We start from the raw sequence: 24,580 nt of genomic DNA, 5'->3' as shown, positions 1-24,580 counted from the left end.
TATCATAGTGGAAATATTGTAAAGCAGGTAAGTAAGGATAAGAATAAGGTATTTGAAGTCTAAACTGACTTGACTTATTACATTTCATTTTCCTCCAGTTCCTGATTTGAGGAACTCCCCAGAGCCTTGTGAGCAGGTTTAAAAAAAAAACATTTCAGGATAGTTTAATCTCTATAGCTTTGATTAGAGCTCCTAGTATAGATTTACTATGTACGCCCAACAAAACATTCTATTGTCCTCAGTTTCATAACTTTCTGAAAGTTATAGCTAATGCATAGAGACTGTTTTCGGCATCTTTGAGCATTAGGAAAATCGGGGGGGGGGGGGGGAGCTGTTCTCACTCCTACTGAAAAGAATATCCTTGCAAGGCACGCTGAACAGTTGTAAATCCCGACTGAGGAAACGTGTCTAGAGTATCACAGTGAAAACTGGTTGGTGAAAATCATATGCCGTGCAGTAAAATGTGTATTGTTCCCGAAAGGACGCCTGCATTGCACGTACTAGGGATTTCATCGTCTGTGTGGTGGATGTGACCTTCGATTGAGTCAGTTGTGCAGTGATGCGTAATTTCTGTGTTGAAAACCTTGGTATTCTAAGGTTCTTCACCCGACGTGTCCTCTTAATAAATAATTTAAATTAATAAATAGGATGGTTCACTACATCATTATCGGGTTTGATCTTCTAATATTAACTAGGCGGGCACAGGCATTGAGCGGGAGAAGGTATAGCTAACGCACAAGGGGGGTGATTGGTAGCGAGGGCGAATAACAAAAGATAAAGGCTAAACACGCTGTATATTAGTCAACAGTGAAAACAAAACTACGAAAGACTCACATGCACCCTCCGCCCATCAAGATACTTGGTCAGATTTTAAACGTGTATGTCAGCGCAGGATGCCCGGCTTTAAAAGCAGGGCGGGAGACGGACCAATCCTTGCACAGCGCGGGCTTTTCAAACCCTCCACCAATTTAGTTCTGCTTCCCGCAGCCAGTGAGGTAATTGTTTCTAAGCCAAACATTTACTCTTTGTCCCCACACTAGAGCTCTCCTACCGTCCCCCTCTGTATGTAGACAGAGCAAAGAATGACCTGAGCACCACGTAAAGCGTACCGGGGGTGGGGGGGAAAGTATTCCAAAGAGGAGTAAGAGGAACTATTAGAAACAGTATCCACAAAAACAAGGAGTCTGGTGGCACCTTAAAGATTAACAGATTTATTTGGGCATAAGCTTTCGTGGGTAAAAACCCCACTTCTTCCTATGTATCTGAAAAAGTGAGGTTTTTACCCACGAAAGCTTATGCCCAAATAAATCTGTTAGTCTTTAAGGTGCCACCAGCCACCTTGTTTTTGTAGATACAGACTTAACACGGCTACCCCGATACTTAGTATCCACAAAATATTTCCTCTTAGCTTCCCCAAAAATGACAAAGTAACTTTTAAAAAGTTACTTTGTAATCTTTCAACGTTTCGTCACAAAGGGGGAAAGATTTGTTACTGCTGTTACGGTGAAGGCACGAATGTTTCAGCTCCTTTTGGAAAAGGTGGGTGGCTCTTAAAAGAGCCGTTGGGTTTGTTTGCACGAGTTAGACTCTATTTTCCTTTTCTAGCCGCTTTACTTCTTCTTGGGCGCTGCCTTCTTAGCCTTACCTGCTTTAGGTTTGGTTGGCTTGGGCTTGGCAGCCTTGGGCTTCACCGCCTTGGCCTTAGCCGGGCTCTTAGCTGCCTTTTTGGGCTTGGCGGGCTTGGCCTTTTTCGGGCTCTTGGCCGCTTTCTTAGCCGCGGAAGCCGCTGGTTTCTTGGCTTTTTTCGGGCTCTTTTTCACGGCCGCAGCCTTTTTGGGTTTCTTGGCGGCGCTGGCGGGTTTCTTAGCAACTGGTTTCTTAGGCTTTGCCGCTGGCTTTTTCTTAGGTACCTTTTCCTTGATCTCGCCAGGCTTCTTGTTGAGTTTGAAGGAACCAGAAGCACCAGTACCTTTGGTCTGTACCAAGGTGCCCTTGCTCACCAGGCTCTTCAGTCCTAACTTGATGCGGCTGTTGTTCTTCTCCACATCGTACCCTCCGGCGGCCAGAGCCTTCTTAAGAGCGGCCAAGGAGAGCCCTTTGCGCTCCTTGGAAGCGGACACCGCCTTGGTGATCAGCTCGGTTACGCTGGGACCCGAAGCCTTGCGGGCTTTTGAGCCTCCTGCCGCCTTCTTCGGCTTTTTAGCGGAGGTTTTTGCCCCAGGAGCGGACACAGCAGGAGTGGCAACAGGCGCAGTTTCCGACATTCTAGCAGACGTTTTCTACGAATCAGAAGAAAACAATTGGGCTAGAGTAGGTCAGATGCCTGGTATTTATAGAGAACAGCTACTCTGTGATTGGTGCGTTAAAGAGCCCGCCCAGCTGCAAGCCAGAAAGTACTCTTCTTCCCGTTCAGTTTGTGTTTCTTGGAAGTCAAAAAAGTGTGTTTTTTGCAGTATATCCGCCACCGAATCACCCCCACTTTATAGCCTGGTGAAGGGGAAAGAGGGTATTTTCAGTCAGTAGAGTTTCCCGTTGGAGAAACAAAAGGTGAGTTTTAAAAGAGTCAATAAACCGCGAGTCCTGGACCTGGAGAGACCTCTGGAGAGAGAAACTTTTGTTTTTCCTTCTAAATAAAAACTGCACCGTGTACAATGAAATTTCCAAAGTAATGAAACGTTATTCTTTAAAGGGTCTTCTCCCAATCAAGGCTCAAAGCCAGAAATTTGAATCAATGTTTTCATAGTAAATTGATTTCAAAGAGAAGGAAGTAACACAAACTCGTCCCTGAGCGTTGAATATGGATTAGAAATTAGCTTCTTTGACCAAAATCTTTTACCCTCCTTAAAACATGAAATGTTAAATTAGCAAACCATGGAACAATGCGAGGAGCAGAGTGAAGTCCCGTGAGGGACTGTTTGTGCCCCAAAAGTGGATGACTTGTTAAAGCAAAGCAGTTCGTAGTGTGCGGCTGCCCTGTGTACAATACAGAGCTGCTAGTTCTCTCTTATTCCTGTGTTACAGGAACATTCATTATCCTAATAGACAAGGTCATAGTAACTTCAGGTGGAAGAATTATTGGCGAGGTTTTATTAGACGACGAAGACAATATTAACATTCATTAACGCAACACTGCGTTTCTGAACTGATCCACTAACCAACTTTTGAAATCCTAATCCATTGTCTAAAGGGCATGGCTATTGCTAAAGTCTTTTCATTCTTGTACATTACAAACTTGGGCAAATTGTCACTGACATTTATCTTTGCTCTAGGTCATAGGGGTTCTCAAACTGGGGGTCGGGACCCCTCAGGGGGTCACGAGGTTATTACATGGGGGGTCGTGAGCTGTCAGCCTCCACCCCAAACCCTGCTTTGCCCCAGCATTTATAATGGTGTTAAATATATTAAGTGCTTTTAATGTATAAGGGGGGATCGCACTCAGAGGCTGTGTGAAGAACCACTGCTTTAGGACTAGAACATTGCATATTACACATTATTGTTCAGTTAGTGATGGATTTATATGAATGAGGAACAATTTAAAATAGAAATAACAATCACACATCTCTCTTACAAGATAGAAAGGCTTGATGCAAATTTTGAGAACAAAATTATACAATAACGCTAACACACACAGGGAAAGAAACAGAAGAAAACATTCCCTTATTATTAAATCAAATGCAGAGCTCTCCCATAATTGGCAAGGGCACATCCCTTTAATAAATCACAGGTTTTACCTTGTGTTGTTACAAGTGATTCCTAATGGTACTATATTAGGTTAGATTTTAAATCAAGAAAAGCCATTTAAAAAGGTATTTTTCCTGTTACTTTTTCCTTCCAGTTATGACATTTTTGAACCGACAGACCAGTTTCATATGCAACATCTAATCATAAATGGGGACGAAATCTTTTGTTATATCAAATTAACCAATCAGTAACTGGCAATATCCTCAATCTCCCACAAACCTTAATGTATCCAAACTACAGAGGGAATGGGGTTAGCCAGTATGTGTTATATATATTCGAAATTAAACGTGTTAAAAACTGTTCTATGTACCTGAGGAATTTGAGACCCCCTTTTAAAGGAATTAGAGTTTCATTATTATTTTGGGTTCAAATGGACCAATCAATATTTGGGAGACAGTTCTTTAAATATGAGCATAAAAAAAACCAAGGCAGATGAGATAACTTGGGTAAAATTGTTATTTGTCACAGCAACATTAAAAAAAATTATATAGTCAAACAGGATGGATTCAACATAGAATTCACCATAATCACTTGTTTCTATTGAATTGGTATTTATTTTTCTCGTTGGTTTACTATGATATATATATATATATATATATCACACACACACACACACACACACACACACACACACACACACAGTTTATAATCTGTTTTGCCCCATCGATATTTATGGAACCTGGAAAAACAAAGGCTTGACGCCTGGTTTCCCCTCCCCCAAAGGGGCTTTCATTACTCATGAAAAGTAATGGGGGGGAAGGAGAGAATCAGTAATAAATGCTTAAGTTTTTTGACGAGCCATACTAAATGGGGAGTTTTCTATTTAACAAACAGGGCTGCTCCTTCTGTTTGATGACATGCAACTCTTTTCATGAAACAGTAGGTGGCTCTGAAAAGAGCCTTTGGTTAGTGCTGAAGTTGAAGTGTTCACCTTTCTTCTTGGTCAGTTTCATTTGCTTTTGGCTTTATGACTTTCGGTTTTCTTGGGCAACAGCACAGCCTGGATATTGGGCAAAACACCCCCTTGAGCGATCGTGACTTTCCCAAGCAGTTTGTTGAGCTCCTCGTCGTTACGGATGGCGAGCTGCAGGTGACGGGGGATGATCCTGGTTTTCTTGTTATCCCGAGCAGCGTTGCCAGCCAGCTCCAGAATCTCAGCGGTCAGATATTCCAGCACCGCGGCCATATAGACCGGGGCTCCAGCCCCCACCCGCTCAGCGTAATTGCCTTTGCGGAGCAGGCGGTGCACACGGCCCACCGGGAACTGCAGCCCAGCCCGCGAGGAGCGAGACTTCGCCTTAGCCCGCACCTTACCGCCCTGCTTTCCTCGGCCTGACATTGTAATTCGCTCTCTAGCAACAACTACCACGCACGCAATGTTATAACGCTACCGAGGCCGCGTAATAGCGCCCCGATTTCTGTCCTTTTATCCTGTCCGTATGACTGCTAATGTAATTTGTGATTGGCTAAAAAATGAACATGGTCTGTTCAACCAATGGTGATGCGGATCTGAATCTGACCAATGGCTAGGCAGTAGTGCCTCTAGTTTCACCTTTCCTCCCTCCACGCCCCCTTCCCTTCCTGCATTTCCCAGAGGCTGTCTTGCTCGATCCACATTTCCTTCAGTAGTGACAATTGATTAACCTGTCTTGTAAACGTGAGGATTTTCTTTTGAATATGTATCTCCTAGAATATTTTAATGCTTTTCTGGCTGCAGAAGTAATAACTGGTCGTTCCACATCGGTGTGGTGGGATATTTAGTTAATTATAAAATTGATTCAAGCATGATTAAAAGAACAGAGTAGAATGTTTTTTATGAATCTTGCCATAAATGAGATACTTGTATTTAGTTTGCTGCTTGCCCCCACGTGAATAAAAAGGGGATAATTAATGTCTTTTTAACATCTTACCAAAAGATCCAAGTATAATTTCACACTTAGCATGTATTTTATTTTATTTTATTGGCTGAAAATATCTCTGTCTAAAACGTATACAGTCAAAATACCATTGCTGTGAGGAAAGCTCAGTAGCCATTCTTTGGTAGCAAAAATGTACAGCTATTTAGAAGAAGTGTAAACAATTTGTCGTCAATAGCAATAATGTATATCTTTTTAGGAATGTTTTTTTAAATAAATAACCAAATAAGAGTATGTTACTCCGGAAACAAATCATCCAGGTTAAGTTTTACACTGGTCAAGGCTAGACAACATTATCCCTTTGTATGTTCTGGAACCTAATACGGTCTACAGGGCCGTCTCTAGCGTTTTTGCCGCCCCAAGCAGGAAGGGGGGGGAAAAAAGCCACGATTGCGATCGGCGGCAATTCGGCGGCAGCTCTACCGCCACTTCGTTCTTCAGCAGCTAGTCCTTCGCTCCGAGAGGGAATGAGGGACCTGCCGCCGAATTGCTGCGGAAGAGTTGGACGTGCCGCCCCTTGCTGTTGGCCGCCCCAAGCACCTGCTTGCTGCATTGGTGCCTGGAGCCGGCCCTGATGGTCTATCAGTCTCTGAGGAACAGTTTGTGATACCATTAGACAAAATGAAAAATATCTAACTATGCAAGTCCAATTGACTTCAGTAGGACTTGTCCAGGTGTAAGGCTATCAAAATCTGACCCTAAAAGAGAACCATTAAACAGGTTCAGCACCTCAAGTTGGAGCAAACGGAGACCCTAACCTCAGCCCAGTTGTAATGATCTGCCCATGATAAAGATGTCATCACTGTTACCCCCTGTATTCAGTATTTCCAGTCCCACCATGAGTATTAGCCATCAACCAAATCTGAGTCAGAAACCACCTGGGAGAGGATCTTCATTGTTATGGAAGCTACCATATGTGGTTTAAGAGCAACATATAAGAGTTAGCAGCAGCACAGATAGTGAAATTACTGAGCACAGTAATGGTCTTTGAGAAAGAGACTGTCATTTCTGATATGTTTACCACAATGGGGACATGGCTTGACTGAGGTGTTTAGATGCTACCACAAAATGCATTTTAAATAATGATTAATAATTTGCAGCTTCCTCAGGCCTGTAAACAACTCAATTAGATTTGACTGAAATCCTGAGGGTCAAAAGGGGATAGTATGTAATTCTTAAATTAAATTTGTCCTGGAACTCTCAAAGTACTCTCAAACACCTCAATGAATCCACCTTCAGAGTGAAACACCCCTAATCCCAAGGTCTAATTCAAATAGTAAAGCCATTCCCCTTCCCTGGCCCTTCAGCAAATTAATTTGAAGTGACTATGCTGTTGGACAGAGCTATGCCAAATCACTATTTGTTTCAGCCAGCCAGATCTCAGTAACACACACAAGGGTGAGCATCTCATCCTATATTTGAGGTGGAAACTGATGGTTTTATTAGTAACTTTCATGAATTAAACAGTACATTGACGTCACTGCCCATTTCCCTAGATGCCCAAGAAAAGCATTGTTAGATGTCCAGCCACATTAAGATGACCAAATAGTGGCAGTGGCCAGGAAGTTTGGTTTGAGGTGATTTTGGCTGGTTGGTTGGCTGTTCTATTTTGTTTTCCTATCTGAATCTAGTCCATGGGTTGTTACTAGAGCTGGTTGGAAATTTTCTGATCAAACATTTTTCTATCAGAAAATGCCAATTTATTAAAATTCAACCTTTGTGGGTGAGTGTGTCAATGTTGTCAAAATTCTGATGGAAAAAAAGGCAGGTTTCTGATTAACACTGCCATGGAAACCTGCCTGATTTCCTGTCTGGCTCCTTGGCAGCTCACCTGATGAGAAGCAGAGAGCCCAGAAGCGCAAGTTCCCAGGGCATCAAGGCCCTGGTTCCTCAGCAGCCTATCTGGTAGACCACTGAAAAGCCCAGATGCTCTGGAAGCCATCGTGGAGGGCAGGCAGCTGAGCAGCCATTCCATGAAAAAAATCCAAAATTTGTTGATGTTTCACTACAGAAATATCTCCCCCCCCCAAAAAATTTTTTTCTTTTCATGGAACAGAAAATCCCATTCTCATACAGCTCTAGTTGTGACCTTTTACATGCAGACCTCCCTTCCATAACCCATGCTTTGGGCACCTTTTAGATGGACTTTTCCAATGCACTCTCCATAGGGCTACACCTTAAATCCATTTGTGAACTGAAACTTGTGCAGATTGTGGTAACTCAATTGTTAACCAGGTTAATTCACAATGCGCACATGACACCAGTGTTCCAGTTTTGCACTGGTGGCCTATACACCTTGACGTGAAGTTTCTGTTTGTTGTAATGAAACCTTAAAAGGACAGGCACCTCCCTTTATGAGGGATCACTTCTCTCTGATGTCATGTTGCCGCAACTGAGAACAGAGGAGGCATTCAAGCTGGAGATCTGTTGGTCTATAAGATAAGGAGTTTGGGGGGACATTCTCCATAAGTGCTCCTCAGCTTTGTAATGCATTCCTTCCCCCCTTAGAGAGCTCCAAAATGTTGACTATTTAGGAAGATAGCAAATCCTGTTTAAAAAAAAAAGTGACTTGGGATACACTAAAGGAGATATGGGGGAGGAGGAAATGTGATGAGTGGGAGATTTTGACTTGTAATATATTAAATAACTGGTAAATAGCATAGCTGGTAGAGAAAGGAGACATGCTACTGAGGAACCTCCTTCACTGCTCCCATACCAAGGAGCGCCTGCATCTCCTGGATAAGGAGTTGCTCGTGAGGGGGTCCCTGAAGAGGGAGGGCAGGAGCAGAACTGGAAAGAATATCCCACTGCCACCATACGGAGGACCCAGCGGTCCGAAGTTATTTGGGACCAAGCATGGTAGAAGTGGGACAAACGATTCAAAAAGGACGGGGAAGGATGCGGAAGTGAGGCTGGTGCACTGTCCTCGGGCACCCCTTCAAAGGGCCTGTTTGGAACCCGACGATGGTTTAGTTGAGCCCTGGTTCAGACAGGGGGTTAGAAGGGCCAGGCCATTCCTACCCCTTCTCCTATAAAAATCCTGCCTCAGCAGAGGAGGATAGGATTGCTGCTGAGACCTGAAATGTTTGCGTTGGGTTGCCGGGCTGTGCATACCCAAGGATTTCATGGTAGCCCTGGAGTCCTTTAGGCTATGGAGCCTAGAGTCAGTCTTCTCTGCGAACAGACCTGCCCCATCAAAAGGTAGGCCTGCATTGTCTGTTGAACCTCAGGCAGGAGACATGAGGCTGCAGCCATGAGCTATGCCTCAGGGCGATACTGGAGGACAAGGTGGGCACCACTGAGTCTGCAGCATCCAGTGAGGCCTGTAAAAGGGCCCGTGCCACTGCCTTGTCCTCCTCCACTATAGCTCCAGTTGGCACCAGCTCCTTAAATTTGAGCATCGAGTTCCAGGAGTTGAAGCTGTATCTACTCAGAGTTGCCTGCTGGTTGGCAATCCTGAGTTGCACCCCCCGTAGAGTACACTTTGACCCCAAATAAGTCCAGGCCCTTGGTGTCCTTGGACTTAGGTGCTGGGGCTTGTTACCCCTTCCTTTTCTTCTCGTTCACTGCAGCCACCGCCACCGAGTAAGGCTGTGGGTGTGTGAAGAGGTATTCGTACCACTTAGATGGGATGAAATACTTCTCTCCAAGCCCTTCACAGTGGGAGGGATGGAGGCTGGGGTCTACCAAATGGTCTTAGCATTGGCCTGTATGGTCTTAATGAGGGGTAGAACCACCCTCAATGGGCTTTCCAGGGCCAGGATGTCAACCACTCCACCACCTCCTCGGCCTGCAGGCCCATGTTTTGCGCCACCTTGCGAAGGAGATCCTGGAGGTGTGGCTGTCTATGGGGGGCAGTCCCAAGCCAGAGCTGCTGGCAACCACCACAGCCGGGGAGGAAGATAATGAGGCCAATGGGGGAATAGGGTCCTCCTGACCCTCTTGCTCTCTAGGGAGCTCCCATCCTGTCTCGCTGCCTGGGCCAGGCAAACCTGGATCAGGCTCAGGAACTGGGGTTGGTTCTGTGGGGAGTGAGAAACAGTACCCTCCTTGCACCCCTAGGGGTGGGGCGACTGGCTAAAGCCTCCTGCACATGCAGTTCAGAGGTTGCCAACCGGGAACCTTTAGGGTCCATGGGGTCCAAAATGGCCACTGTGCTGGTCCCCGCCACTGCGCCAGCCACGGCCCGGCTCCCACCTCAGGCCTTCCCCAGCCCAACCAGTGCCAGCCCCATTCCGAGTATCTAGACCTTGTTTCCAAGTCCGAAAACAGAGACCAAGACCACGAGGGCCAGGGTGGTGCCAAGCGGAGCTGGCCTGGTGAGCGGTGCCGTGAGGGTGGGGAGCGGTGCCACACTCTGGATCTGCAGGGGGTTCCTGATCAGTGCCGGAATGACCAGCGTCGGGAGCAGGACCTGCTACACAATGGGGATCGCCCTGAGGATCGGAGTCACGAGCAGGAGCACTGGCGCAACCTGGAGCGGTGCTGCAAGTTCGACGGATGCCGCGATTGTGACCGGCGCCAGGACTCCGAGTGGTGCTGGGACACCATCAGTCGAGGGACGGAGCATCACCAGTTTGCCTCGAGACGGTGCCACGTGATGCGGTAACGGGGGCTTGGCGCAAAGGGTGGGCGACCTCGGTGCTGTCAGGGCAATGAAGTCCCTCATGGCCTCAAAGGTGTCTGGAGTGGACGGCAATTCCACCTCCTTGATGACCTGGGCCATGGAGTCCAACGGCACCAGACTCGACAGTCCCCCCTGTGAGGCCAAAGTCGACAGTGCCGTCTCCAAACACTTGGGCACTGGGTGCTCCTCTCTGGGACGCACCCCAGTGGCCGGTGGTGTGATGGGTTTGGTCACAGAGACCCCCTTGGGACTACCACCTGATGTGCTGAAACTACCTCTGAGCCTGTTTTCTCTGGTGACTTGGGACTCCAGAACCCTCTCTTGTTGGAGCAGGCTACCATGTCTGTCTCAATACAGACCCAGGGTCCAAACCACACCCCCAAAGCTGCAGACTTAACTGAAAACAGCTCAGCAAGTACTTGTGTTTCTAGCATCCAGGGGGCTCCAAACCCCAAATAAATTCATTTTACTCTGTATAAAGCTTATACAGGGTAAACTCAAATTGTCCACCCTCTACTTCACTGATAGAAAGATATGCACAGCTGTTTGCTTCCCCAGGTATTAATCACTTACTCTGGGTTAATTAATAAACAAAAGTGATGTTATTAAGTATCAAAAGTAGGATTTAAGTGGTTTAAAGTAGTAACAGATAGAAAAAAGTAAGTTACCAAGCAAAATAAAACAAAGCACGCAAGTCTAAACCTAATACATTAAGAAACTCAATACACCTAAATCTCACCCTTAGAGATGTTCCAATAAGCTTCTTTCACAGACTAGACTCCTTTTGAGTCTAGGCCTAATACTTTCCCCTTGTTACTTCCAGCTCAGGTGGTAACTAGGGGATTTCTCATGACTAGTAGCCCCCTTTGTTCCATTTCACCCCCTTTTATAGCTTTGGCACAAGGCAAGAATCTTTTCATCTCTAGATCCCCACCCCTCCTTCTAAATGGAAAAGCAGCAGGTTTAAGATGGATTCCAGTTCAGGTGACATGATCACATGTCACTGCAAGACCTCCTTCTTCATTACCTAGTAGCTGGAAGATGCACATAGGAAGGCTCGCAGGTAAACAAACCCATTCACAGTTCATTGATTCTAAAGCACCCTTAATAGCTTCCACTTAACATGTTTACATCAGTAATACAAGTTTATAACTTATTCTCCTAACTCCAGATGTAGAAATAATACATCCAAACAAATAGGATGAACACACCCAGTAGATCATAAGCTTTGTAATACCTTACAAGAGACCTTGTGCATAAAGCATATTCCAGTTACATCATACTTACACTCAAGCATATTCCCATAAAACATATGGCATGCAACATCACAGGTGTGTCTCTGGGACAGAGATCCGCTCCTCCCTTGCTTCCGGTGCTGCTTCTGTGCCAAGGAGTAGGAGCAGTGCTGGGTCAATCCCGCTGGCTTTGGCACTGGGGAGCGGCGGTATCGCAGGCCTCTGCCAGAGTCCTTCCACGGTGCTGCTTCCACCACTGCCACCGGGGTGCTACTCACCAATGAGGTCAGTGCCAGGTCTTGCCGCGCCGCTGGAGGTTGTGGTCTGAATGCAGCCTCCATAAAGGAGCTGCTTGAGGTGAAAATCTTGCTCCTTTTTTGTTCTGCAGCCAAACCCTTTACAAATCCTGCACTTGTCTGCGTGGTGAGCCTCCCCCAGACACTTTAAACAAGCGTCACGGGCGTCACCCATTGGCATGGGCTTGTTGCAGGATTTGCAGGGCTTAAACCCCTGCGACTTGGGCATGTAAATTCCCCCAAGGAAATGCAGTCGGGGTAAACCCCACAGTCCAAAACTAAGAACTAAGAACCTATCCACACTTGTGCATATTGTCATATAGAGGGAATGGCTCCTGCACGAAAGGAGCCTGGGGTAGAAATGGAAGGGAGGCAGCAGCATCGTTGTTGAGGCTGGAGTGTTCTGCAGCCACATCCTTTCCATTATTGCCACCCAAGAGCTCCAATGTAGGGTTGGGAGATGAAGGAATGGAAGTTGAAGACATGAGGTCACAGAAGCCATGAGAGGGAAAGCAAAGTTGGAGAGGGTCTTTGTTTTCCCCATTTTTGTTCAGAGCAGGACAGAAATAGGGGTATACATCCAGACTGGAATTCAGGGTAAAAGTGTAGATGCGAGACATTTCTGAAACATCATAGAAATTTAACCTCTGAGCCTTACCATCCAAGAGAATCCCAACTACTTTAGGCTGTTTGCCAAGGCTTAGTTTAACTGGAGGATCCACAAAGGCTATATAATCAGTATTGTTAAAAAATCGTATCCCCCAGTACCCATTCTCTGGCTTCAAATCTTGCCAGCCTTTCCTATTAGCCTTCCCGTTTGTTACTCCAAGATCCCAGTCTGTCTTATTTCCCACATACACTTCCCAGTAATATTCTCTATCAGCTCTGAGGGTTTCAGATCCTAGCACGCAGGCCCATCCATCAAATCTCTCCGGAGTATCTGTCACCTCTTGCTTCTGGTCAGTGTGGTTTACACGTAGGCAATCCGATGAAATATGAAGGTTGGGATGGGCTGTTTTAGGATCCAATCTGATTTGCACTGTACAGTTAAATGGAGACACATGGGGAGAAAAAAAAAAACACAACACAAGCATGGGTGATCTTTCACTTCCTACATCACCCAATTCATAGAAGCATCCCCTACATTCACTACCTGTCTTCCTGATTCCCTGAGGTCCCTCTACAGCCTTAAATAATTTTCAGAGTAGAAACATATTATAGTAAACATTGTTTCTTCTTATTCATCAGAGCTGTGCCCTGAGTGTATCCAAAATTATATCTTTACTGACTAAAACACTGCTTCTTGCTCCTGTGAGTAAAGCTCTGCGCACATACAAAATTTGTATCTGCATCCGTGATCCACAAATGTGGTTGGCGGATATAAAGCGGATACCTGCAGATTTGCAGAGTTTTACCTGAGTGCCACACAGACAAGAGTTAGCTGGATTCCATTCCTTCTTGTAGTTTATAACAGAAGTCTTCATTAAATCTCAGTTACACCTGGCCAAACGCACTGAATGGGGGTTGCACAGGTGTCAGTGATGGCTTAAATTTGGAGACACTCAGGTTGCAGGAAAGACCCTAGCTGGACTTTCAGAGCCCAGGTTGTGTTTTATAACTGGTGGCTAGAAAAGGTATCTTTTTATTTGTAAATTAAGCACATTTCCTCTGGAAATCCTTGACAGACAATAACTATGGAATCCCACTGGACTGTTTTTACAAAGACAATTTTCAGGGGGGGAAGTCACACTTTGATTGGCAGAGACTCCCTTTAGGTCACTCTGGGAGGTACTGTCCAATTTCACACACATTTAGAAATAAACTCTGCTCTCAGTGACACCAATGTAAATTAGAGTAACTCCAATGATTTCGCATAACTACTAACTTTCATGTGGATTTATCCCTCTGCAATGAGGTCTACTCAGGTCCCCAAGAAACCCAATAATAAGAAAAAGGAATTTGACGCAGTGATGACAGAGACTGGGACTGTGAGCTACAGCTTTCAGGAAGGCTCACAAGTTCCTCTCCCTTTTAGAGTTCCCTCCCACCCATTCTTTGAATAATCATTCCTCTCCAGCAAGAGGGCAAGACACTGGATTTAGCTTGTCCACCTCCATTACTGAGGTAAGTTCTTCAAGTACACTGAGCAGAGGACAGACCTTCAGAATGTGATGCTGGACTAAAAAGGAGGTAATTTCACTGAGATCCGAAGTAACTTTTTTTGGTTACTCACCAGCTGAGTTTCGGGCCTTCAATAGCTCTGAAATGTGAAACAAGGGAAGTTAGGAAAGAATACCAAAGTTAACGGAGTTTGCACTATAAACCCGATTGGGACACTCCTCTTACAATTCACAGAAAAAGAACTATCAGTCTCAAAACTGGTAAGTTAGGTATGTCACTGAGACAGAATTCTTCTGCCATATTTGAAATGAACCGGACAAGGAGTTCATTGGTTGTGACACCTTTTTAAAAAAAAAAAGGGGAGGGGGGCCAACTCCAAAAGTTCATACTTACACTTAGACTCCACCTAGATACACACTGAAATACCTAAATAAATTACCAGACTTTCTAAAGTATCAGAGGGGTAGCCATGTTAGTCTGGATTTGTAAAAAGCAACAGAGAGTCCTGACAAAGTGGGTATTCACCCTCAAAAGCTTATGCTCCAATACTTCTGTTAGTCTTAAAGGTGCCACAGGACTCTCTGTGACTTTCTAAAGTGATGTATACCCAGCAGCTTCAGTGAAATCAATGGGAGCTGCTGGGTGGTCAGTACTTTTGAAAAATTGGGCCTCTTATTTTGCTATTTAAATATGAGCTTAGAAACTTAACTTTAAATACTCACTTAAAAAAAAATGTCCATAGGTGTTTAGAGTTTAATACAGACAGAGATATCTATATCTGTGTATTATCTAGCAAGAAAACAGAACAAGGCAGGAAGATAGAACATAGTTTACTGAATTCAGTTAGTTGAGATCTAGTGCACAGGACCAAAGATTACTTTAATTTGATATTTTAAATAAGTTCTCCAGAATGGAACGTTCACATCTGTCAAGCTGATAGGAAGTTCTGGAGACCAAACCAAGGAGCAGTAGGAAGCAACCAGAGAAGGAGTTCTTCACTCCCCATGTCTCTTCCATGGAACTCAGGGAGCAGGTTGGAAGAAATGCCCTTTTCAGCATGCTGCCATTCCCCCGCCCTCAAAGTCCTCCCCCCTCCCTTTATCCAGCATGCACTTTGCCCACTATTACCGAGCACTTCGACATATGCCAGAAGGACACCCCCCCATTTTTGAGCAACTCCAATGGAGGAGTATTTAGGAGCACGAAGAACAGAGAAGTCAAGACAGCATGGGGAGAAGTACATATCCTCCTCTTGCACACGCACCCCCCTGAGTGGACTTTCTAAGGTCTGATAGAGGTCACTAAAAACTAGAGCATAAAAGAAATGTGCTGTTTCTAGATCACAGTGAGATACATAAAGTTAGATTTTTCAAAAAGTAGAACAGCAGTCATCACTCAAATCAAAGTCTCAGATTCCCCAAAGTGCCTTCTCAGATTAATCTCAAACTTTCAAAAATATAAATAAAAACACCTCTTCATGCTATGAAATCACACATGCCAAATTTCAAGAAGAAAGTAAGTTTGGGTTTTGTTTGTTTTAAGGAAGTTATAGACAAGGGTCAAAAATAGGCTTATAATGACAACTGTCTTAGAACCTTAACTATGGAGTCACTAAAGCAGCTCCAAAATATAACATCAGAAAGACAGGATCATAGAAATCCAGTCACAGCCAGCAATACCCAAGACACCTGTGTGTTCCACGTGTGGTTGGGGCGTGTGCCAGCAGGGCATTTGTAAAACATTAGTGAACTTGAACATGTTACAAGTTATAACTGTTATCCCACACTGAAAAGGAGAATCACCAACTGTCTCACTCAACAACCCAAGAGGGGGGTGATGCACCCATCAGTGAAGAGACAGAATTATCCTTCTGAACGAATCCTCAGGCTCCTGAGAGAGAAACACAGACGAACATGATAGAACAGCAGGGACTGGGAGAGACAGACAGTAATGAAAAGAGAGAGGAAGATGCAGAGAGAGATCAAAGGAGTCCATTCTAGAAAAACAAATTACATACCTTTTGCAATTTGAAGCTTTCCTGAGGGAAGAAAAGAGAAGAGATGAATGTGCAAAGAAGAGACCATCAACTGGTATTATACCTACATCAATGTGTCCATCCTGAGCCAACCTACGCAATACCCTCATCCTGAGTTGACGCTACATTCCCATGATCAAAGGGTCTCCTTCCCACAGAGATCTCCTTCAGCAAAATATGATAAAATGTTGGTAAAAATAAGAGCCCGGGAAAGCTAAATGTAACAGAGGAAATTCTCAGGGCCAAGAGGCAAAACCAATCAGTCACAGGAGCTGAAAATAGTAACATTTGTATCTTATTGATGTTTCTGTCCCATCACACATTCCCTACCTATTTCTTGCTTTTAATCTCTATCTCAGGATGCATTTGTCTATGGAGAATATTCTACACTGGGAAAGGACCAGGAACATACCTTTGGATTCTCTCTCTGTTTTGAATATGAAGCCTGTAACCACACCCAATATAACGAGCGATAGACATAATATTACTGTGGTGACTACATATGGGTGTTTATCATATGGGAATAAATCACCTGAAATGAAAGAAGTGGGTTGTTAGTTCAGGAAGAAAATAACTTTAAAATTGGAAGGAATCTCAGGGTGTCTCACTGATATTCTTCATGCCATGTGTCCACATCTAAGACACTCCATTCCAGAGGTGGGCAAACTACGGCCCGCGAGCCACATCCGGCTCACGGGACCGTCCTGCCTGGCTCTTGAGCTCCCGGCCAGGGAGGCTAGCCCCCGGCTCCTCCCCCGCTGTCTCCCCTCACCCGCAGCCACACCGCCGTGCAGGCAGAGCTCTGGGCGAGGGGTTGCACGCTCCTGCCGAGCAGAGCTGCAGTGTGTTTGGCTCCGGCCGGGAGGCAAGGCTGCCAGACATGCTTATCTGAGCGTCATGGTAAGGGGATCGGGGGGTTGGATAAGGGGCAGGGATCCCAGGGGCCAGTCAGGGGACAGGGAGCAGGGGGTGGTTGGATGGGGCAGAGGTTCTGGGGGACAGTCAGGGGATGGGGAACAGTGGGGGTTGGATAGACGTGCGGTCCCGGGGGGCCTGTCAAGGAGCAGGGGTGTGGATAGGGGTCAGGGCAGTCAGGGGAGAGGTAGCAGAGGGGGCTGGATGGGGTGGGGTCCCGGGGGCAGTTAGGGGACAAGGACCAGGGTGGGGGTTGGATGGGTCAGGGGATCTGAGGGGGACAGTCAGGGGGCGGGAAGTGGGAGGCGTCGGATAGGGGGCACGGGCCAGGTGGTTTGGGAAGGCACAGCCTTTCCTACCTGGCCCTCCATACAGTTTTGCAACCCCAATGTGGCCCTCGGGCCAAAAAAAGTTTGCCCACCCCTGCTCCATTCGCTCCATAAGAGGCTCTAAAGCCCCCATCCTCCATAAATCCTACTGGGATCCTCCAAACTACAAGCATCTCATCTAGATTCCCTCATCCACCATAAGCCCCAGCTACAACATACGATACTATGTATTTTTAAATGCTATATAGAAAATAAAGAGGAGATGTTCAGAGAGACTAGAAATTCCAAGAAGGCACACTGTAAAGCTCCTGTTTTCTGTGGTTCTGTCCTGCCCTAACCATTTATGTACGGCAAACCATTACCCAGTCTTCTACTGCCCAGACAAACTCTTTGGAACAGGATAGCCTTACTGGAAAGTTGCAGCGCCGACTGTCTTGTCTGGTCCCAGAAGTTGCTTTGGAGCTGACACACCAGGACCTGGTTCTTGTTATCTTTCATATCCACGTGACTCTGAATATTGTGTAGACCTTGAACGTCTTTTACAGATGACATAGTTGAGTTCTGTCTTTGACCATGCCTGTCGGTCCAAAGTATTGCTGGTTCTGGATACCACCCTTCTGAACTGCAAGTGAGTGTCACTGCCTGGTCCTGGGAACGGTGCACAGAGATTGTGGGGCCTGTGCCAACAGCTGTGTCAAAGCAAACCAATATTAGCTTACTCGACATGGAAACACCACTACTTTGTTCCCATTGGGATGGAAAGGATTCACCATGTTGGTATCATTAACATATGCATTAATGCTCTATGATAATGTGTAGCCAGCAGAGGAACATCATGGCCCTCTGTAGCCACAGCCAGTCACCAAGGCCTCTCAGTAACTGCTGCCAGCTGCCATGGCATCTGGGTGACTAGAGGTGGATAATAACTGTTTAGGTATCTGGCAGAGATTTGAAATGAAACAAAAGAATGCCAGAGGAAAATGTGTGTGTGTTTGCCGGGGATACATGTAAGTGAAGGACATGTCACCTGCTAAAACAGAAAAGCAATTAACTGACAACAAGAGCCTACTTTACCTCCAACCTTTAACTCCACAAGGCCTTCCAAATAATTCAATTTGTTGCCAACGAAGCAGACATAGCTGCCTCCATCTGCCACCTGAACCTTCTTTAACAGTAGAGAGACATTGCCATTGGGAAGCTCCTCCTTGAACAGCTCTGTCCTTCCCCGGTAGTGTGGGTTCTGCTTCTGCGGGGCATCCTGCCCATTCACATAATGATGGGTTAGGCCAGGAATCTCACTGCTATGCCATCTCACTTCCATCTGTTTGGCATTGGTCCTAGGTGAAAGTTGGCATGGAAGGATGACATCTGTGCCAACTGTGGCAATCACTGGAGAATCTGATCCTTTCAGGGTAAAGCTTTCTGAAAGGGATATCATGAAAGGTATTAATAACACCATCACCTTATTGTCTATTCAGTTCCAACATCGCCAAACCCCACCTCCACCACATTCTGGATTATAACCATCTGCATTCCCATCACTGTAGTTCTCCTCGCTATTACTACCAACCATCTTCATCACCAAAAAACAAAACTCCAACAGAGTGACAAAGGAGACTATGACCACCATTACACAGGGGGAAATCATGCAGAGGAGCATCCTGGGCAACCCAAGCATCCAACAGGTAGAGTGGGAGCTACTCCTTTTAAATCTGATAGCACTGGGAAAGAACATAGCATAATAACCTGAAAATACTAGAATTGCTTACCACCAGCCCTACCCAGCATCACTCAGCAGCACTGTCAACAGCCCATACATCACCACTCACAACTCTCACCATCTTTGTTACCACTACCATGGTCCAGGCAGATTTCCTGCTCACTAGCGTGTGTCTCCCACCCAGCCACACTAACCAGTATGCCCCAATCCTAAAATGGGGAGCCAAGAGCACTGGACAATCCCCCAGCAAGTGCACATAGCACTTCTCAGGATCGAGCCCTGTATTTGCAAACATTTCCTAGAGACTCCATTCAGCACCTGTCTTGATTTAAGAGACTCACAATGACAGGTGAACAGGGAAATGTCCTCTCTGTCCCATTTAGGAGATACATGGAGTAAAATTATTGGGTGATCCTGTGTCAAATTCACTCCCACCTCCTCACCCCAATTTGGAACTAATGTCCTAGGAGTAAAAGGCTCCATAGCCCAAATCCAACAATACTATAAGCCAGGTGATTCCTGAGCCAGGTGTGTTTATGATCTATGTCCAGGTGCGAGGTGAATGGGTGATTGGTAAAGAATTAAGGTTCTTGATAAAGATGGAGAAATATTGAGAAAATTCATTCACTACTGATTTTCAGGAATAAAAGCACAGAGTTTGGGCCATTTGTATTCATGGAGTAAAATTCAGTCAATCACGAGTATTCAAACAAGTGCCAGGCATTTGCGAAAATGTTTGTGAAGCCTGAAAGCGTCATGAATTTTAACATAAGTGAGCACTCATCGGAAAATTCACAGTAGAGGTGTGTTACTGGTTATTTACCAGTCATTTATTATTCTCCCGTGTAAAGAGTTCATTCGCAACATCAGTAGGCAATAACAATAGCATGTGAGTTAAGCGACCAATCACACAACAAATCGTCAAAAGTTTGTTTGCATGTACGTTATTTGCTTCAACCTTACTACAGACAGGATTGATGCATGGATCTGATCAGAAAGGGACCTACATTAGGGACAAACAGTTTGATCAGCTTTAGTTCTTGATATCTTACACCACCACTTGGTGGTAACATAGTACACCTCTAGCCCAATATAACGCTGTCCTCGGGAGCCAAAAATATCTTACTGCGTTATAGGTGAAACCGCGTTATATTGAACTTGCTTTGATCCGCCGGAGCATGCAGCCCCGCCCCCCCCCCCCCCCCCCGAGCGCTGCTTTACCGCGTTATATCCAAATTCGTGTTATATCGGGTCATGTTATATCGGGGTAGAGGTGTATACTGTTTTATGTTTTTGTGGGTTTTGTTTGCTTGTTTGCTTCACCTAAATAAATATATGCAAGGAAAATTATCCCTTCCACTCCCATTCTGGTAGAAATACATTTTAAAAAAAATCACCTCCCACCCCCCGCATCTCTTGTTTACAACCTCTCTTTCTCCTACAGCTCCTTTCTTCTTTGCTCTCCATAGCCCTAAGAAACCTGCCTTCCATTTCACCAACCAAGAAATAATGGAGATATCCTATCTCCTAGAACTGGAAGGGACCTTGAAAGGTCATCGAGTCCAGCCCCCTGCCTTCACTAGCACAACCAAGTACTGATTTTTGCCCCAGATCCCTAAGTGGCCCCCTCAAAGATTGAACTCACAACCCTGGGTTTAGCAGGCCAATGCTCAAACCACTGAGCTATCCCTACTTCATCTCCTTTTTCCCTTTTGTCTCTAAATTGCCTGAGCAAGTGGCCTTGATTTCCTATCCTCCAGCTCTCTTTAATCGCTTCAATCCCACCCCAACAAATTTCACTATTAGCCTCCTCCTTAACCCAAAGGGCTTGTGCTCTATAATTATTCACTTCCATTCTTCTACTGCCCTTCATAATGTGGATCAAATTATTTTCCTCTTTTCCTTTCTTCCCTGGACTTCTGCTCTTATGCAGTGCTGCCATTCAAACTGTACAGCAGTGCAAGAGCCGTCTCATGAACAACCCCTATTTCTATGTGAATTCACTCCTCTTGTTCCCTCCCACATGCCTTGGTGGCGCTGTTGTGATTCTGTCCACATGGTTCCTGGGTAGAAGTGGCCCCTTCTCCCACCACGTGGCTAAGGTAAAGATCAGAGAGAAGGGTGTGACTTGGGATCCAGGTCAAGATCCTGCTTACCTGAGGAGACCAGGATTCCTACATGGCAGAAGAAGGCAAAGGCCCAGAGCCCACTCCTGGCAGACAGTTCCATAACCCCTAAAACACAAAATAGAAGAGTTCACACCAATGTCTAGAAAATTCTGGGGGACGGGTCTGGAGAGCATTCACAAATCAAACCACACTTTCTGCCAGGTGAAAATAATATGAGGTTCAAACTAAATTTTTCAGGCTATAGTGGGAGAATTAGGAGTTTATAGTCTAGTCCAGGGATAGGCAAACTTTTTGGCCCGAGGGCCACATTGGGGTTGCAAAACTGTATGGAGGACCGGGTAGGGAAGGCTGTGCCTCCCCAAACAGCCTGGCCCTCACCCCCTATTTGCCCCCTCCCACTTCCTGCCCCCCCAAATGCCCTCCTCAGAACCTCTGACCCATCCAACCGCCCCATCCCAGGACTCCCGGCCCCTTATCCACACCCCCACTCCCAATCCCCTGACAGCCCCCCAACCCCTATACACACCCTCACCCCCAATAGGCCCTGCAGGACCCCACCCCATCCAACCCCCCTGGTCCCAGTCCCGTGACTGCCCCCCTGTCCTCTATCCACACCCTTTGACAAGCTGTGGTGTTCTGTCCCATCTAGTGGCACCAAGACCACTTAGAGAGAGATGAATGAGTTTGCTCTACAGCCTTAGCTAAGAGCCACTGGCTGATAGCTAAGGCTGTAGAGCAAACTCATTCAGTTCTCTCCATGTAACTAGATGGGACAGAACACTGCCAGGAGCTGTGCACATTACATCAGCACCCCCACTATACAAATTATCCCAGCACCCTGGCTCCTGGCCCATGATGGGATTGTAACAAGTAACAGTCACCTACAAAGGCCAGGTGCTGCAGCATAGACAGGTGCTGCCTGCAGTGACGCTGAAGTGCCTTGCCACAGGCACACAGCAGAAGGCCCAGCGGGATGGGAGGGAGCAGGGCACGCCCAGCTGCAGGGCACGTCCAGCGCTTACAGGCCTGAGCTCACCGTTGCCACGGCCAGGAAGGAGCCACCCGCCCGATGACTCCCGGTCCCTCTCTTCAGCTCACCCCGCAGCGCGCTCCCCCATTTCCTCCCACCCTCCGCGCTGCGCTCCCGGGGCTGCAACCCCGCCCTCCTCCGAGCGGGCCCGGGCCCGGGCCCAGTCCTGCCCCGCCCCCCTCCTTGCTGCGGTGGTGTCCGCTGCAGGGAGCCGCCCCGCGAAGCCCCCTCGCACCTGCAGTTCCTCTTCCAAGCCCAGCCAAGTCTGCGTGGGCCGCGGCTGTAGCGCCCCGCTTCTCCCCTCGCTCCGGGGGCCGAGGCGCCCCACGCCATGGAGGAGGGAAGCAGGAGTGAAAGCAAGTCAGGGCACTAGGCAGGGCCTCGGGCGGAAGGGGTGGGGTGGAGCTGGGGGATCAGCATCCCCCATCCAGCCCTTCCGAGCCGCCTAGGGCTCCCGTGTTGATATAAAGGGCCTGGGGCGCCGGACGCTACTGCTGCGCTAGCCCTTTTAAATCACAGGTGTAGTGTATTAAACTGCTCCGCGTAGGAATGTGCTACCGGTAGCAGTTACCGATACGTAATGGATTGTAAAGAACTGCTATTGTAGTAAACTGCTACCCGATGTAGCAAAGGCCTACAGCCAGGTAGCAGTTTCTTGCACTATAATATATGTGGAATTGCTACATGTAGAAATGTGCTATATGTAGCAGTTATTTATACGTATAGATTGTAAGAAACAGCTTTTGTTAAAAGATGCTACTTCCCTCATAGGTCATGTTTTCTAGACCTTACTTTTTTTTTTTTCTTTTCTCTGGACTCTCTCCAATTTGTCCACATCTTTCCTGAAATGTGATGCCCATAACTGGACACAATACTCCAGTTGAGGCCTAATCAGCGCAGAGTAGAGCGGATATCCCAGAGTGATGTTCTGTTTTTTTGCATAGATCCCTTTTCAGAGTACTCGTATTCAGCTTGTGATCCAGATCCCTTTCTGCAGTACTCCTTCCTAGGCAGTCATTTCCCATTTTGTATGCGTGCAGCTTGTTATCATTCACAAACTTTATAATTGTACTCTGTATGCCATTATCTCAATCATTGATTAAGATTTGGAATAGAAACTTATCCAGAACTGGAGAACCCCACTCGTTATGCCCTTTCAGCCTGGTGAATCACTGATAACTACTGTCAGAACTGTTTTCCAACTAGTTTTGCACCCATCTTATTTTAGCTCCATCTAGGTTGTATTTCCATAGTTTGTTTATGAGAAGGTAATGGGAGACAGTATCAAAAGCCTTACTAAAGGCAAGATAGACCAGTCCTACAGATAGCATTTTCACACATACACGTGTTAGAAACTGCAATCTGTAGGGATGTGCTACCTGTAACACTGCAATCGGATGAAGCTAATTCCTACAGATAGCAGTTTCTCACACTGTAGGTATGTGAGACTGGTATCTGCTTGAATTAGCTACATCAGATGGCCTTTTTTAGCAAAGTAGGACCTGTTGCTGCTGCAGGTAGCACAGTCTTACAGATAGCAGTTTCTGACACATACATGTAAGAAACTGCAATCTGTAGGGATGTGCTACCTGTAACACTGCTATATATGTGGTGAAGCGAATTCCTACAGATAGCAGTCTCATATGCCTATAGTGTGAGAGAATGCTATCTGTAGCAATTTGCAACCTGTAGCAGATAAGGTGCCACCAGACTCCTTGTTGTTTTTGTGGATACAGACTAACACGGCTACCTCCTGATACTTGACATAGTAACCGTAGTGACTCTATGCTGACATAACTTGAGTTAACCCACACTTAAAGTGTAGATATGGCCTTAGGTATATTAAATGTTTGGGAGTATGAGGGTAGACTAAGATTCATTCAGGTGTTTAGGCTCAAGGCATTGGAACTGGCCTTACTGCACCTTACAGGCTCAGGAACAAAGAGGCACATAAAAAAAAGATGATATTTATTTATTAAAATTTTTTGACTCAAGGGTGTATAACTCATGATTTTAGAATTCTGGTGGTTCTAAAGGTATCTTGGGGTTGTAGATGTGTGTTCATTATACACCACTACCTCGATATAACACGAGTTCAGATACAACGCGGTAAAGCAGTGCTCCGGGGGGGCGGGGCTGCGCACACCGGTGGATCAAAGCAAGTTCAATATAATGTGGTTTCACCTATAACACGGTAAGATTTTTTGGCTCCCGAGGACAGCGTTATATTGAGGTAGAGGTGCATTTTGAAAGGCAAAACTATGAAAGGGTTGAACAAAGAATTAGATCAGTCCCTCAGGATAAGTACATTGGCTATTAGCCAAGATAATCAGGGATGCAGGCCCATGCTCTGCATGTCCCTAAACTGTCCTTTGACTGCCAGATGCTGGGAGTGAACAATGGGATGGTTCACTCAGTGCCGGTGCAAGGAAGTTTCGTGCCCTAGGCAAAACTTCCACCTTGCGCCCCCCCCCCCCCCCCCCGCC

At 46.1% G+C, this 24,580-nt stretch overlaps 3 protein-coding genes across 3 annotated transcripts; all 3 read right to left on the bottom strand.

The window, feature by feature from the left end:
- Positions 1 to 1,515: 1,515 nt before the first annotated feature.
- On the bottom strand, positions 1,516 to 2,272 carry LOC112124025 (histone H1). Its single transcript, XM_024222571.2, has one exon. It carries the CDS (start codon positions 2,262 to 2,264, stop codon positions 1,611 to 1,613), a length of 654 nt encoding a protein of 217 aa, XP_024078339.1. The 5' UTR covers positions 2,265 to 2,272; the 3' UTR covers positions 1,516 to 1,610.
- A 2,401-nt stretch (positions 2,273 to 4,673) lies between these two features.
- LOC112110712 (histone H2A.J) lies at positions 4,674 to 5,093 on the bottom strand. Its single transcript, XM_026648997.2, has one exon. It carries the CDS (start codon positions 5,078 to 5,080, stop codon positions 4,691 to 4,693), a length of 390 nt encoding a protein of 129 aa, XP_026504782.1. The 5' UTR covers positions 5,081 to 5,093; the 3' UTR covers positions 4,674 to 4,690.
- A 6,411-nt stretch (positions 5,094 to 11,504) lies between these two features.
- LOC112110708 (butyrophilin subfamily 1 member A1-like) lies at positions 11,505 to 22,449 on the bottom strand. Its single transcript, XM_026648876.1, has 8 exons — positions 22,330 to 22,449; positions 21,092 to 21,169; positions 18,290 to 18,637; positions 17,626 to 17,904; positions 16,384 to 16,503; positions 15,954 to 15,974; positions 14,049 to 14,075; positions 11,505 to 12,854 (listed from the first exon to the last, which is right to left on the bottom strand). Exons 2-8 carry the CDS (start codon positions 21,162 to 21,164, stop codon positions 12,109 to 12,111), a joined length of 1,614 nt encoding a protein of 537 aa, XP_026504661.1. The 5' UTR covers positions 21,165 to 21,169; positions 22,330 to 22,449; the 3' UTR covers positions 11,505 to 12,108.
- Positions 22,450 to 24,580: the final 2,131 nt, after the last annotated feature.

The sequence above is a fragment of the Terrapene carolina genome, unplaced genomic scaffold (genome assembly GCF_002925995.2).
Source record: "Terrapene carolina triunguis isolate 2854851 unplaced genomic scaffold, T_m_triunguis-2.0 Scaffold68, whole genome shotgun sequence".
Classification (NCBI taxonomy): Eukaryota; Metazoa; Chordata; order Testudines; family Emydidae; genus Terrapene; species Terrapene triunguis.
Note: the sequence above shows the minus strand (reverse complement) of the source record. Positions and strands in the feature narration are given on the sequence as shown.

Excerpts from the sequence above, each read along its gene's own strand:
- LOC112110708 (XM_026648876.1), bottom strand. The coding sequence starts at position 21,164 with ATGGAACTGTCTGCCAGGAGTGGGCTCTGGGCCTTTGCCTTCTTCTGC. Across the intron at positions 16,504-17,625 it reads GTCGGCGCTGCAACTTTCCA|GTGATTTATTCCCATATGAT; the intron begins GTAAGGCTATCC and ends CTTTCATTTCAG. Across the intron at positions 15,975-16,383 it reads AACAGAGAGAGAATCCAAAG|GAAAGCTTCAAATTGCAAAA; the intron begins GTATGTTCCTGG and ends TTCTTCCCTCAG.
- LOC112110712 (XM_026648997.2), bottom strand. The coding sequence starts at position 5,080 with ATGTCAGGCCGAGGAAAGCAGGGCGGTAAGGTGCGGGCTAAGGCGAAG.
- LOC112124025 (XM_024222571.2), bottom strand. The coding sequence starts at position 2,264 with ATGTCGGAAACTGCGCCTGTTGCCACTCCTGCTGTGTCCGCTCCTGGG.